Source organism: Benincasa hispida, chromosome 12 (assembly GCF_027475165.1).
Source record: "Benincasa hispida cultivar pf3 chromosome 12, pf3_genome.v1.1, whole genome shotgun sequence".
Lineage (NCBI taxonomy): Eukaryota > Viridiplantae > Streptophyta > Magnoliopsida > Cucurbitales > Cucurbitaceae > Benincasa > Benincasa hispida.
The window spans coordinates 71,407,090-71,423,577 of record NC_143489.1 but is presented as its reverse complement, the minus strand read 5'-3'; the positions used below and the strand labels follow the sequence as shown (position 1 = coordinate 71,423,577).

Here is a 16,488-nt window from a genome sequence, read left to right as displayed (position 1 = left end):
ATGCAAACTTTTGAAGAACTCAGAGTATGCAAACCTTTGAAGAACTCTTCTTCAAGTATCCCTCGATCATTCAACAAATCGTACAATCAACACGAACTCGAACATAATGAACAGAACACGATCTCAATAAACGTTTGAATGAGCCTCGATCCCAATCGAGTCCAACTCGATCCTTAAATAGAATTAGAACACCACCACAGGTATTACCTTGATATTCTTGGTGTGAGAATCTGGGAGTTGTGGGTTCTGTATGATCTTGGATTGAGGAAAGCAGGAGGTAGACGATTGAGTAGACGATCGAGTAAGTGGGAGATGTATGTTGTCTATTGTATAGACGAAATACTCGATCGTTTAGTAAACGGAAGCCTATTGTATAGACTTTACTACTCGATTGTTTAGCAACAAGTAAACGAGTAACTATCATATAGTCAGCTCGACCGTGTATGCTCTCTATGTTATCGCTTAGTAAAACCTTTTTACTTGATAGCCTTTTTGTGAGAGTAATCCGAGTGAAAAATCAACTCAAATTTTTGGAAAACCATTTTTCTTTTATCTCACATTACCATAAAACTTTCAATAACCTCCCACTCAATTCAGTTATTAGAGAAAAAGAATAATTAATTATCATATAACTAATATGTTATAAATAAATATCGTAACCAACTTATCATATTATATTTATAACCTATAGTTTTAATATTTCATCATATGAAACATATAAACCATAGTTCTTTTTCTATTTTTGGTATTTAATATAAATCATATTTATATTAATTCCACCAATTGATGTATCTAATACATCATATCAATGATATCACATATAATTGAATTAATTTAATTATATCACATATAATTAAATTCCTTCTTGTTAGTTTGAACACTTCAAACTGACAAAAAATCTGATTATCAACTTAAACCCATTGAGCTACCAAGGGGACCTTATGAACCTATTGCTTGAAGCTCTAAAGGTAGTAAATAACTCGATGCTACTCGATGAGTATTAATCTTGACTCGATGCTACTCGATGAGTATTAATCTTGACTCGATACAACTCGATGAGTTTCTGTTGTCTACTCAATGCAACTCGATGAGTATTAATCTTGGCTTGATGTTACTCGATGTGTATCCTCTCTGTTTTTCTCTCTTACTCGATAGTTGTTCCTCTTTACTGATGAGTTTCTGTTCTTTACTCGATGAGTTTTTATTCTTTCATCGATGCAACTCGATGGGTATTAATATTGACTCGATGCTACTCAATGGGTATTAATCTTGACTCGATGCGACTCGATGAGTCTCAATCTTTACTCGATGCAACTAGATGCTTTGAAAACATTGTGATTTGATTATAAAATGGTGTTTTCATTGATTTGCAGAGAAACGGATGAAGATTGAAGAAGAAGATAAGTAGAGATTCATTATTTTCTGTTCTTCATATTAAGCGTTTCTCTGGAATCGAGATTCATTCATTCTTTCTGTCTCAAATAGTTTTATTATTTTTGCCCTTTAAATATATGGTAATGTATACAATTAAAGTTAGATCCATATTTATCATTATTTTGCTTGTTGGCTCTCATGTAGGTAGTAAGGGTATTTAGATTACATAACCGGGCCTTATTTAGATTACATAACAGGGTATTTAGATTACATAAAATGGTGAATCTGAACGTTCCTTTATGTCTTCAGCATTAATAGCATGGAGACAAAAATTAGCATAAGCAACAGCTGATTTGAGCAGCTTCAACTTTCAAAGAAGGGTATCCTTTGGTATAATGCTAGCCAAATCCTGAAAATAGAATGGATGAGAAGAATTTTCAACTCAATTAAATCGATCATATAAGAAAATTACAATGCCTAGGGAAAAAGATATGATAAGTTAATTTAGAGTACTACAAGTAAACCTCATTGCGTTTATTTGTTGTTATAAACTAATTAGTTTATATCTTGACGTCTTCTCTTTGTTTGTTGTTATAGAGGACGTGGTTATCTAGTACCAGATGATGTATACAGGGTATATACTTGGGTTTTAAGTGTTAACTTCTATATATCTGTAGGATCAATTTAGAAAGAAAAATATTCACATTGCATTTACATCTAAAATTGTTTACCTGCTAAAGTATCCTTGGATTTTGTGTAAATTAGTGACATTTGATACAGGAATGGTTATAGGACACAAGGATTACATTTGTGTGTGTTCATCTTTATAGATCTTGTGTGCATGTTCTTTATGCCACTCATGCTTGTTCTTTAAGTTTTAGGACTTTGAAGGTTGTGGTGCTTGAGATTAGTAATTTTAAGTTGTTTCAATCTATATGTTGTAGTTTTGATATATTATTTCATCGATATGGGTGCTCAAAGCGATGAGTTCAAGGTGGACTACGTGATTCTTGTGGAGGCATGAGCATAGTGAGTGAGATTTGACTAGGATTACTTCATACGGGATTGATAGGTTAATTTTTTTTTTAATTATTCTTAGAGGGGATGAGGGTTGATAGTTGTTATACTTTTGAAATTGTTCACATTGGGTTGACTATAATGTTGGAATTTTTCATATGGGGTTTTCCATATTCTTTTAACTTAGAAATACTTTATGAGGTTGTAATATTGACAATGTTAAAGAAGTGAAGTTTTTATAAAGAGATATTGGTAGAAATTTGGTTGATATATAAGATTTAGATGGTGTATTGTTTATTTGATTGATGAATGTATGTCATATATATACCAAATGTGGTTGTTGAATCAAAATATAGGAGCAATTATAGGTCAAAATGTCAACATTACAGATTTTTTCTAAAAAAATCACAAAAAAATTTCTTGATGTTTTTTCCTTGTCAAGATTATAGATATTCTTGACATGTTTAATAGGTCAATAACTTATTCTCGACATTTCTAACATGTCAAGTATGATATATCTTGATGTTTTTCATTGTCAAGTTAAAAAAATTTCTTGATGTTTTTTCCTTGTCAAGAATACTCATATTTTTGACATTTCAAACATGTCAAGTGTCGGTGTTTCTTGACATTTTTTAAATGTCAAGTGTCACTTTTCTTGACGTTTTTAAAATGTTAAGAAAATTGACATTCTTGACACTGGTTTCCTTGACGTTTTTTAAAACGTCAAAAACATTGTTTTTGTAATAGTGATTTTATATGTTTGTCGATTTACATGGGTGTAAATGACCAATATAGCAAATTCAATAAACCTACTATTTTGAAGACTTGAGCTAATGTGGAGATAGTAACATAGATTTCAAGACAGAAATTGATACGTTTATGTATGTGAATAGTTCTCTTTAGTACTAATTTTAAGATTTAAACAATGGTACTTCACCTTTCATTGTTACAAGAGAAACGATTTAAGACTCGTTTGGATTGACTTGAGAAAAAATATTTTTTTTAAAATTTAATTTTTATTTAAACATTTTTGACAAAAATTGTTAAAATACATTTCAAAATATTTTTTGAGTAGTTGTCAAAGATTCTAATATTTTAAAATGATTTATTTTTTAAATTAAACAATTGAAAATACATTCAAAATAGAGCCTTAGTTTATGACTGAATAGTAAATGAAATTTTCATTGAAGAATTTGTAGTAATTTAGAAATACAATGTAATTACAAGGATAACACGAAATTTTAATTACCTTTATGGTTTAATTCTGATGAAATTTATTTCAAGGTTAAAATGGTATTTTGATTTTGTTTTGTTTTGTTTTTGTTAAAATCTTCCCCACTTTTTCGAAGTCCACAATCACAAGTCTGACATTTCTAAAATGAAATCGACGGGGGAAAAGAATCGTAAACCGCTGCCTTTGTCCATTAATTTGGGTCCAAGTCTTGATTATGACTATGAAAATGACGTTAACCAAATCAACTAATGACCATTTCAAAGCCAACCAAAGTTTAATTCCATTTGAATGTATAAAAAATGAAGAGGTTCGTAGTTTAAAATTTTCCATCCTTTAAGTTTGAAGCAAAAATTTAGACCCGATTTAAAAATATTCATGTTTCTTGTTTTGTGGGCTGTTTTTTATTTTTATTTTTTAAAAACTAAAAACAAGATGGTGTTTATATCTATTTTTGTTTATTACTTTTTTTATAAAAAAAAGAAAGAAATAGAAGCTTGATAACCAAACCAACTACTCACAATCCAAACATTCCATTCATAAATTATTGAGGTTAAAGAAAATATTTATAGGCTTTAAACATTTTAAGGAATTAATAATTTAGTCACGTCAAATTCTATTACTAATTTTTACACATTAATTTTATAATGATTTAATCTTTATATTAAAATTTATTGAAATTTCTTGCCTACCTAAATGAATGAGGTTACACCAAATGTATTAATAAACTAAAAAGAAATTAATTTTGAGTTGAATATAAAACTACCAAGGTAGATGAATATAAGGTAAGGTGGAGTTTTCAGACTAAGTTTTAAGGCGAATCTAAAAACCAAAATTATGATTTTCGAAGAAAATGTTCCGCTCCTTTAATTGTTTTTCATCTTTCTTCCTTTTATTATATTAATTCTATTATATTTATTGTTTTTTTTATTAAACTAAATCAATGTTCTTGAAATAATATTTTTTTAAAAATACCTTATCAACTTTTTCTTTTTAATTCATATAAAAAAATTTTAAAATTCCTATCAAAATAATTACCAGCCGTGTATAAAAAAACTCGTTTCACAATTTCTCATTTCATGTTTTATAGAAGTAGATAAAAATGTTTGGTGAAGCAATTTAATCTTTTATTGAAAACTTGCTAAAAATGATGAAGGAATGTTGATGAAAATTGAAAAAAATAAAAGTATAGTTAGTTTTACACCTACGCTGACTTCATCTTCATCATTAGCAAATGGGCCCAAAAAACAAGTTTTTAAAGAGATGGGCCCGCTTTCATAAATGAAAACCGAAATTACTCATTTTTATCAATTTTTCGAGCTCTTTCTCCCCGATCTAAGATTAAAATTTGGGGGTAATTTATCATGAAAATCCTTTCGATTACCGAGGTTGCATTTGTTAATTATTTTTTATTTTTAAAAATTAAGTTTATAAACATTATTTCTATCTCCAAATTTCTTCATCTGTTATCTATCTTTTAGCAATGGTTTCAAAAACCAAGTCAAAATTTTAAAACTAAAAGAAGTAGTTTTGAAATTTTGGCTAAAAATTCAACCATTGTACTTAGAAAATATGCAAATACGTAAATTACGGTAAGAAATGAAGAGGAAATATGCTTAATTTTCAAAAAGAACAAAAAAACGAAATAGTTATCAAATGAGGTCTTAATTAATCAAAAATTAAATTTTAATCTTGTATTATGTTTTCTTATTTTAAATTGGTAGTGAACAATATTCCTTGCTTTGAAATTGTGCAAACCCAAGTTCGTCATTCAAGTATATATGTTTGTTTCATTGACCAATTCACCATCTAAAAATGAAGAAAAATAACTAATAACATCAAACTACCAAATGAAAAGAAAAAAAAAAATCAATTGAACCCATTCACTTCTTCAAATCCAAAACTTGATGCTATAGAATAATGTTCTCCCTAATTTGGGAACTGAGAAAACATTTAAAAACAACATACTTGAAAAGTGAAAGAAATCCAAATCTTGATACTAAAAATTGACATATATTATAGTCGACATCTTGTAACTCATTGTCAATCAAATAACCGAAACAAACATAGTTTCACTAGCATATAGATATTTTAACGACTAAGAGGTCTATGATTCAGATCCTCTTATTATCCTAAAACTTGAAAGGAAAAAAAAAAAAAAACTCATATGTCAATCATAAAAAGGTGGAGTACTCAGGCATCACCCACATCAATCTCATCAACAAAGTTCACAAGATTCAAAATTGAGGATCCACCTTCATTGATAGCCTCCCAAGCCATTTCTTTCCACTTTTTAACATTCTTCTCAATCTCTTCCCTTTCTCCATCTTTCCTCTTCATTACCAAATCCAAACATCTCCTAATTTCTTCCCTCTCCACAATTCCTTGTGAATTAGCCTTCACTCTCACTCCCATCTTCCACACATCTTCTACAAGCTTTGCATTAGTAGGTTGATCTATTTGTTGTGGAAAACCCACCATTGGCACCCCAAAACTCAAGCTTTCTAATGTTGAATTCCAACCACAATGTGTAATAAAACAACCCAATGAAGGATGTTTCAATACTTCAATTTGTCTACACCAACTCACAATTCTTCCTTTCCCTTCCACTAATTCCTTCCATTTCTTCTCATCTTCTTCATCCTTTTTGGATCTCATTACCCACAAAAATGGATACCCACTTTCTTCTAAACCATACAAAATCTCTTCCTCTTGTTCTTTACACAACACACAAATTGACCCAAAAGATAAATAAACAACTGAAGAATTTTCCTTTGAATTCAACCATTCAATATAATTATCTTCATTTGACACTTGAAATAAATCCCCATGAAATTCACTAATCAAAGGTCCAATTGCTACCATTTTCAACTCATTAATTGCTCTCAAGGCTTCATTTTCCAAAGCATCAAATGTGTTGACTAAAACTGTTGTTGGCTTTTTTCGTTGACCAAGAAATTCCATTTGTTCTCTCATTGGAGGAATAATAAATGCATGTGGGCCAGAAGGAGAGAAAAAAGAAGGCATGTCATGAATTTTAAACAATGGCAAACCTGGTAATTCTATGGACAAAGAGGGGTTGTTAATTTGGAGCTTGTTGATAATTTCATCCCCGAAGCCATGAAAGTAATAATAATACAAAGCTAAAACAGTGGCAGGCTGAGCAGAGAAAAGAGCTGAAGGGATATTAAAAGAAGTAGCAATATCAGCTGCCCAATTTAGAAGGAGGCTGTAGATTACAAAAGTGAATGGACGACGGCGATGGCCGTGGCTGGATGAAGTGATGAGATCGATTAGCGATTGAGAGCCGCAGCGTTTGAGCTCGGAGACGTAGTGGTCGAAGTCGTAGTTGGTTTTGAGATTTTCATCGTTGTCGAAACCGTCGGAGAAGGTGGCGAAAGATAAGGTTGATGGTGAAGGGATTTGTTGGACTATGTTCATACGGCGGCCGGCGGCGATGGTGGTGGCAAAGGTGACTTCAATATTTAGGGTTGTGAGTTGGTTGGCAAGTTGAAGGGAAGGATTAATGTATCCTTGAGAAGGGAAACATACAATAAGAAAATGATGGTGGTTTCTCATCATTCTTCTAAACCACTCTTTTGAGAACATGGGATTAAATGGGTTTCTTCTTTTTGTTATGTTTTATAGATAAGAAGTATGGGGTGAGGTTGATTTGTCAACTCAATTTTTAGAAAATAGCCTTATTAAGATGTAATCTCCATATTATCATTTTTTATTATACACAATATATATATATATTTAATATTTTTTTAAAAATATTTTGACATGTGTCAAATTTTAATTGAGTGTAAGAAAAGTTGTACATAGATAAATGCAACTTAAGAGACACACAAGTATTTTCTTCTTAAAAATGTATACGAGATAGATCAACTCTAAAAATGAAAATACGAAAATTTGAACTTTCATACGAAATAAAAGAGTATATTATTTAGATTTGAGAGATTTATGTTTAATAATAATGTAGGAGTTAATTACACAATTGAAAAAAAAATGTATTGAATTTTTAATATGGTAGTGAAACAGTAGATCGGTGCTGTTGGAATTTATTAGAGCGAATTAAAATACTAAAACAATATTTTATATAAATTAGATAATATGAGTATGAGTTGATTTGAAAAAAATTAAAAAAACAAAGCCAACTTAGTTCAAGGATTGATATAATTTTCTTGTCAAGGATAGAAGGTTTGTTACAATAAAAAAAAAGAAAGAAAATAAAAGAAAATAGAGCTGTTATTTTTGTCAATTAATGGAATTTGGACGGATTCAGCTATTGTGGTATGTGGGACCACTCTCTCACTCATTGATGCAGCGAATTTAAAGTTTATATATCAAATTTTATATTATAGTTTGGGGTGTTCAAGAGTTGGATTAGGTTGGATTAAAAAAATTTTTAGACTCAATCTAATTATTCGGATGGTAAATTTCTTTAACCCAAATAACTATTATTAAAAAATGAACTCAACCCAACTATAAAATATTTGGGTTGGGTTGATTCGGGTTAATCGGTCATTTATTTAAAATTTTGTTCTAAAAGAAGCAAAATGTAAATATGTAAAAATCTAATTTAATTATTTTCATATATTGAATTAAGATTAACAACTCAATTTTAATTTATATAGTGAAAATTTTATTCCTAAAGCACAAAAAAACTACTTTTAAGAGTTATTGAATAGTAAATTATTCAAAAAATATTAAAATTAAATAAAATTAAAATCAATATATGTATATATAATTGTGCTATAAATAATAAAAATATATATTTTAAAGTTAATAATAAATTCGGATTGATTCGGGTTGGTTCGGATTATATTAGTTGAACCCATGAACCAACTCAACCCATAAAATTTGCATTTATTTGAACCCAACCCAATCCAAACTCCACGAATTGGGTTGGGTTGATCAGTTTTTTTGGGTCATCAAATTTTCTAAACACCTCTAATACACACAAACTGTCTTTCTTCCTTTTTTTTTTTTTTTGCCCTTTTAGGGGAATGCTGTTTAAACTTTATTTCATTATTCTTCTTGCCTTTTTATTAAATTATGTCTTATTTTCACATTAATTTTCAATCAAAAATTTCCATTTTCTAAACATTTTCTAAATCACAAAAAGTATTTCTATTCATTTTTGGGATTTTAAAAACTAGAAAAATAAGTTAAACTATTTACCCAAAATAACAAAATTTAATCATCTTCCCCATTTTCCGTCTTCTAGGGGTGAGCATGAATAGTCGAAAAATCAAGCCAAATGACCAAAACCGACGGAATCGAAAGTTGGAGTTTGGTTTTTCCAAAAACTTATCGGGGTCGATTTTAAAAAATTCCAGTAAAAATCGAACCAAATGACCGACATTTCAATCCGAACCACCCATTTTTATTTTATTATTAGTATATTTTTTATTTTATTATAAATAATAAATAAAAAAATTCTTCTTTTCAAATATCGTAATGATATTTTTCACTCTTCTTTTCAAATCCTAATTTTGTATTGGAATTTTCTATTAGTATTAATTATAAATTATGTTAGAATTTTGTAATTTATATGGCTATTTTAGTTTAGGTATTATTTTAATGGATATATTTTTAAGTAAACTAATTAGAATAGAAAAATTAAGAATGTAGTGAAAAAAGAAAACCAAAATTATAAGCTTAAATCAGGGCTGGAAATTGATACTAGAAGAAACAAAAAAAAAAAAGGTCAAAAGTTTTTAAAAAAAAAGCGGTTTAAACCAAAATCGACCGACCTGACCCCAAACCGACCGTTCGGTTTAAGCAAAAACAATTTCATGTGTGGTTTTGACTTTTATAAACCAAAGAGGGCGGTTTTAGCGGTGGTTTTCATAGAAAATTGATCCCGCCCAACCGATGCTCACCCGTACCATCTTCTTCCTATCCTTCTTCTTTCTCACCATCTTCTCATTCTTCTTATTCTTCTTCTTTGGTCTGACCTCGTCTCTCTCTAACCCACACACTTTAACATCCAACAACCATTGCACTCATTTCCAACCGTCGATCCACTGTCGTTTGGGTTTACATCGCAAATCTGGTTGTACGTCATCGTCAATGAGCCGATTTTTATCTCTCTACCTAATTCACTCTCTCTCTTCCTCTAACTTTTAGATCTGTGCAACCCAATCCTCGTCGCCATTGTTTTTTCGTCACCAGTGCTAAAGTTCGTTGGATTTTTGCCCGTTAGGGGTAAGATTTTGGGCGTTTTGGGTGGATTTTGTTTGGTTCTTGAACACCCATTATGTTTTGGTGGTAAAATTGATCTACCCATGAAGTTAGTGTTAGGGTTGATGTCTTAAAGTCTCGTGTCCTGTAGTTTATAAACAGTTTGTACGAACACTTATGTTGTATAATATATGATATTTACTTCACATCTTGTTTTTTGCTCAGTTGTATGTTTTATTTGCTTTACCACAAACCAATAAACATAAAATCCCTGGTTATCTGTATGTAACTTAAGCATGTATGTGATGATATACAAGTGGATCAAGTCTTGAGTGATAATCAAAATGGTCTGTAGTATATGGATATATAAGGGAAACTTTATCCTGGTAACACTACGGATGCAGCCCGCTTTGTGGAATGGTTACAAGTGTCGTGACTTATCATAGATGGTATGATCCTGATCAATCCTGTAGGGGACATGCGAGCGGGGGCGTCCTATACAAAGAGTTTATATAAGACCTGATCACGAAGTGTTAACGTCTCGTTATATAACACCCTTCATGATAGAGACTTCACTTCACTAGGATGACCATAGGTAACATGACCTCAATCCTGAGTGAGTTGGGAACTCCTGCCATTGAGGGCGGTCCTTTGATTTGTATGGGTGCGAGTGGCCAGGTCGCCGATTCAAACCTATCATTTTGAGAATGTGTCTGATTTGGGAGCTGGGAACTCAGCTACACAAGATGAAATTCACTCATTCCCCGAAGCAACTGTAAGTAGATAGATAGCTTTCTTAAGGGCTGATTCTAGGGCTTGAACGATGTGGCGCAACACACCTTCTCTTGGCCCAAGAGGTGTTCACACATAGTTGGACTTTGTTGTACTGTTCATTAGAGGAATCAGTAGTACTTAAGGAGTGAGATGTAACTACAGGGGCTAAACAGTAAATTGGCCCAACTATACTTACGAGCCTCTGTGAAGGATCATCGTACTCATGATTGGTTATATCCGATAGACACAGAAATATATCTGTGGTAAGAAGAGTTCAGCTATTGGTCTTTAATGGAATGCCTGACAGTTAACGAGTGGTGGATCTCGTGGCTAAAGACTTTAGTTAGCTATTCATACACCATTGGAACTTCAAGCCACAGGTCCATTAAGTCCCCTGGGTAGCTTGGACAAAGTCGAGAATCAGTGTTTTGGTCAATTTGAAATGTTCAAATTGACAAGATGAAGTTTGATTATATATGATATAATTGGACTGGTTAATTATATATGACATAATTGACTTAGTGTATAAGATACATTATTTTGGAGGAAATTAGATATAAATATGATTTATATCAAGTAGAGGAGAAATTACTATAGTAGATATGTGATATCAAACTACAGGATAAGAATAAATGATAATATAAATATGATTATATTCATTAATTATTTAATTGGTTAATTATATGATAATTGGCCTAAAACTTCTCTCGGACGTGCGTTAGTGGGAGAATCTGAAGTCGGTTATTGTAACCGAAGAATAAAATGAAAATTTGTTTCATTTTGCAAGTGTTCGAAAAAATCGCAACGGTGTGAAAACGTAAACGATCGCATAGTCGAGAGCCTATACGATAGATTTTTATCATCTAAACGATCGCACACTTCGCGCCTAAACGTTTGCACGTTTGTCCCTGAACGATCGCTTAGCTTTCCTAAATGATCACACATAGCTATACGATAGCTCATTTTCTCTCCCATTTGCTTATCGTCTACATGATTTGTTCTTTCTCCAACCTTTACCAAATTTATCAAATACCACACTTTGGATTCTCACTTCGAGAATACCAAGGGCTCTATTTAGTGGTGTCATCTCTGCTGTTATTCACTTGTTCGTGACTGTTCGTGTTCCTGCCGTTCGTGTAGACAATCGTGCTGCTGCAGCCGAATGGTTTGCTGGGTAATAGAGTTCGCGTAGAGGTGATTCCGTTGTGTCTGAGTTCAAAGCTTGAAGAGGGTCTTCATCTGGTATGAGAACTTTTTCCCTTGTATTTTAGTGTTCAAAGGATGCCGTTAATTAGAAAAAATTGCATAACTGTCTATTAGAATGTATGTGTTGTTTTTCGGTCACAATGAAATCGAAAAGATCCGAACGCGTTCATGGATGCTCTTCGTTAAGAGTTCCTTCAGTTAGATGATAAATTTAAGTTTGTTGCTTTTAAATAATTGTTATAGACATTGTTATCAATGCTTATCACAGATAGACGCTGATAGATAAATAGACACTGATAGAAGTCTATCAGTACCTATCAGTGATCAAAACTGATAAAAGTCTATCATTGATACTATCAGTGATAAAATTCTTTTATTGATACTATTAGTGATACAAGTCTATCATTGATACTATCAATGATAAAAGTATATCATTGATACTATCAGCGATAGAAACTGATACAAATCTATCACTAATAGATGCTGATGGAAGTCTATCAGTATCTATCAGTGATAGAAACTGATAGAAGTCTATCATTGATACTATAGTGATGGAAACTAATACAAGTCTATCAGTGATAGACGTTGATAGAAGTCTATCAGTGCTTATCGATGTTCTTTTTGCTATTTCTATAAATAGTTTAATATTATTGAATAAATTTTGGACTAATTAGAAATTGCCATGCCATTTCTCAAATTAATGACGAAATTGCCAAACAAATTAGGTCCAAATAAAGGTTGACATGTGTCCTAAATTTGAAATTGATGCATAAATTGGCAATTCGATGGCGCCACGTGTTTTCATCATGACTGTTGGATTGAATCAAATAATTTGATCCAATTTGATATTATTATTTGGGCTAAATTCCAATTGAGCCCAAAAATAGCCTTAATTTAACTCAAACATCAAATATAGCCCAAATCTGATCCTGATCATTTACGTGGAGACATGTTGAGGATCCATTGTCTTATAAATAAGCAATGGAAAATGTTGACAAGGATGAATGGATTAAAGCCATGAATCAATAAATGGAGTCCATGTACTTCAATTCTGTCTGGGAGCTTGTAGATCAACTTGATGGGGTTGAATCTATAGATTGTAAATGAATCTACAAGAGGAAAAGGGGTATAGATAGAAAGGTACAGACCTTTAAAGCTAGACTTGTTGCAAAGGGTTATACTTAGGTTGAGGTAGTGGACTATGAAGAAACTTTCTCACAAATTGTCATGTTAAGGTCTATTAGGATTTTATTGTCCATAGTCATATATTATGACTATGAAATATGGCAAATGGACGTCAAGACTGCCTTTTTGAATGGTAATCTTGAAGAGACCATCTACATGAATCAACTAGAAGGATTCATTAAATAAAATTGAGAATAAAAGGTTTGCAAGCTGTCAGGACCTGCTATCCAATAAGATTATAGTTCGACTCTAGGGAATTTTGGAGCGTGTTTGGTAAGTAATGTGAACTTGAAGCTCTTCAGAATGGGTTAATATGCTGGAAATTGGTTTTAAATTCCAAATTTTGGGTTATGAATAGATTGGTCTATCCGTGCTAAGCTTGGAACAAATTTCTGGATCATCACATAGTTTGGGTAAGTTGTTTTGTGGCATATGAGGTATTTTCGTATTTGGAACTTATCCTAAACGTTGGACTTAATTCTGATTTTGATTCAGGGTGTGATTCAAGAATTTTACTAAGTTAAAAGAGGTGTGGATTACTTTTTGTTAGATTTGGTTTCGAGGTAAGTAATCTTTCTACTGGAACTACCCACGGGCCAGACATTAGATGTATGCTAGCATGATAAATGAATGTTATGACAAAATGATAGCATGATAGATTGATAGTATAACATGATCAAAGTATGTTCTATTACGAGATCCGAATTATTTATGAACATAGACACTTGAATGCTAGTATGAGATGATATGTGCTTCCATGGTTGTATTTGATCTGATGATGTTGAGGTATACATGTATGTTGTAGAACCATGATGTTGAGGTATATGTGTATGTTGTAGAGCCATGATGTTGAAGTTTATACGTATGTCATAGATTCGTACAGTGATGATTATGATGTTGAGACTGTGCAAATGTCCTTACTGATTAGTTAGATGCCCATTAGATTTTGTGTTTCCTTCGGGATTCACCAGTTTGTGTTTCCTTCGGGATTCACCAGTTTGTGTCTCCTTTGAGATTCACCAAAGGTAGTGGGCATACTTAACTACAATAGGATAGGACTCAGTCTCTTTCTTGTTTCATGTGTATATGTGTCCTATGAGGACTAGAGTAGATTATATGTTTCACCAGAGGTGGGTATCTAGAGGACATAGATGCCCAGCCTGACCCCAGTAGTGGGGTTACTTACTGAGTATTTTATGCTCATTTTTTCTCATGTTGTTGATTAAGGTAAGGGTAGAAATGCACTGGCGATGGAAAAGCTGAATTCGTGATCGAGCCACTGGGACTAGTTTTTATACTTCCGCATCATGAAATTTAGAGTTCTTTTCATGTTTCTTTTAACTTTTAGTTTTGATGTTTAAAACTTACTTTTAAGAATCATTTTTCAGACTTATTTATTATCCTTTATGATTTATGGATACCCTACTATTGATTTAGTATTTGAATTTAATGAAAGTCTTTTGAACTTACCTTATTTAATTAGCATTTATTTCGCCATAACCAAGTGCCGTTTTGAGTTCCATGCATGTATGTATTTAGTAAGGCCTAACTTAAGTCCTAGGGGGTTGGGTCATTACAGTAAAGAGGTAGCACAGTAAATTAAAGACACACACATAGAATGGCGCTTTGCTTCCTCTTCAAAGTCAAGTTTGGAGGCTTTACCACTTTCCTTTCAAAATTAAATTTGGAAGCTTCGTTGCTTTCTCCTTGAAGTTCAAGTTTGGTGTGGCTTCGTTGCTTCTTCAAAGCTCAAGTTTGGTACAGGTTCGTTCCCTCTCCAAAATGTTGGTGTAGCTTAGCTCCCTCTCCAAAATATCAGTGCAACTTCGTTCCTTCTCCAAAAATATTGGTGTAGCTTCATTCTCTCTCCAAAAAAATGTTGGTACAACACAACTTCCTCTCTAAAAGCGTTGTTGTAGTTTTGCCTCCTCTACAAAAATGTTAGTGTAACTCCATTTCATCTCCAAAGATCAAGTTCAGTGCTTGGCTCCACCTCATTTGTGACATCAACTCCGGTCCACCTGGCTCAGGGTGAGAACCCAGGAGTGGTGGGCTCTGACTATTTAGGTTATCGCATAGCTAAAGACTTCCAATCATGTAGACTATCGTTTAGATAAGTCTATTATCACATAGACAAAGAGTCTATCGTATAGGAATTGTATTTGTCGTGTAGACTATCGTGCATTCTTTTGTCTTTGTAGTCTCTTCGTAAAATTAAAAAAAAAAAAAACTCTTTTTCATTTTATTCCAATTACCATAAAATTTCCACAAGCACTCACTGAGTTAGTTTTTGAGAAAAAAGATTATTATTCAAAATAATAAATAATATAAATAAATATGATAACTAACTTATCCTATTATATTTATAATCTATAGTTTTAATATTATATCACATACAATATAAACTATAGTTCTTTTTCTCTACCTTATGACATTTATTCCTCCAATGAATGTATCAAATACATTATATAAATTATATCATACATAATTGAGTTAATTTAATTATATCATATATAATTAAATTTTCTCTTATTAATTTGAATAATTCAAATTAACCCAAAAAATGATTCTCAACGTAATCATTTTGAGCTACCAAGGGGACCTTATGGACCTGTAGCTTAAAGCTCAAATGGTAGTGAATAACTAATTAAACTCTTTAATTACATTATCCACCATCTGTTAATTATCGGACACTCCACTAAAGATCAGCAGTTGCACTCTTCACACTACAGATATATTTCTAGGTCCATTGGATATAACCAATCAACAGCGCGATGACCCTTTACAAATTGCTCGTAAGTACAGCTGGCCAAATTATTGTTTTGCCTCCGTAGTTACATCTAACTCCTTAAGTACCATTGATTTCTCTAATGAACAATAATTCATAGTCCCACTATGACTGAGTCCTCTTTGGCCAAGAGAGGGTGTGGCCACTATGTTTAAAACCCGGAATCAGTCCTTAAAGGAGCAATTTATCTATTTACCTTCATCGGGAAAGAAGTGAATTCCATCTTGTGAAGTTGAGTTCCTAGTTCTCCAATCAAACGAATCCTCAAAATGATAGGTTTGTTAAGTTGGTAATCTGACCACTCTCAACCATACAAATCAAAGAACCCCTTCATGAGCAAGAGTTCACAATACACTCAGGATTCAGGTTATATCACATATGGTCATCCAAGTGAAATGTAAGTCTCTATTATGAACGGTGTTATATAAAAAGAGTAATCATTTCGTGGTTCAGTCTTATAAAAACTCTTTGTATAGGATATTCCCGCTCACATGTCTTCACATGAATGATCAAGATTAGATCACTTGTAGCACTTTACAACATTTGTAATATCTACAAAACGAGCTGTATCCGTAGGGTCACCAGGATAAGGTATCCAATCTTATCCATCTACACATACCATTTAGGTTATTATTTAAACAAGATTCACTTGTATGTCTTTACATACTTGTTTAAATTTACATAAAATAACCTCGGATCTTTGTTTATTGGATTGAGTATA

General features: G+C 32.1%; 1 protein-coding gene across 1 annotated transcript; it reads right to left on the bottom strand.

Moving 5' to 3' along the window:
• Positions 1–5,615: 5,615 nt before the first annotated feature.
• LOC120068400 (mogroside I-E synthase-like) lies at positions 5,616–7,530 on the bottom strand. The gene has a single exon (XM_039020156.2). The coding sequence runs from the start codon at positions 7,229–7,231 to the stop codon at positions 5,816–5,818; it is 1,416 nt and encodes a 471-aa protein (XP_038876084.1). The 5' UTR covers positions 7,232–7,530; the 3' UTR covers positions 5,616–5,815.
• Positions 7,531–16,488: the final 8,958 nt, after the last annotated feature.

What these genes read in the sequence shown, in the direction of transcription:
- LOC120068400 (XM_039020156.2), bottom strand. Translation starts at nt 7,231, where the DNA reads ATGTTCTCAAAAGAGTGGTTTAGAAGAATGATGAGAAACCACCATCAT.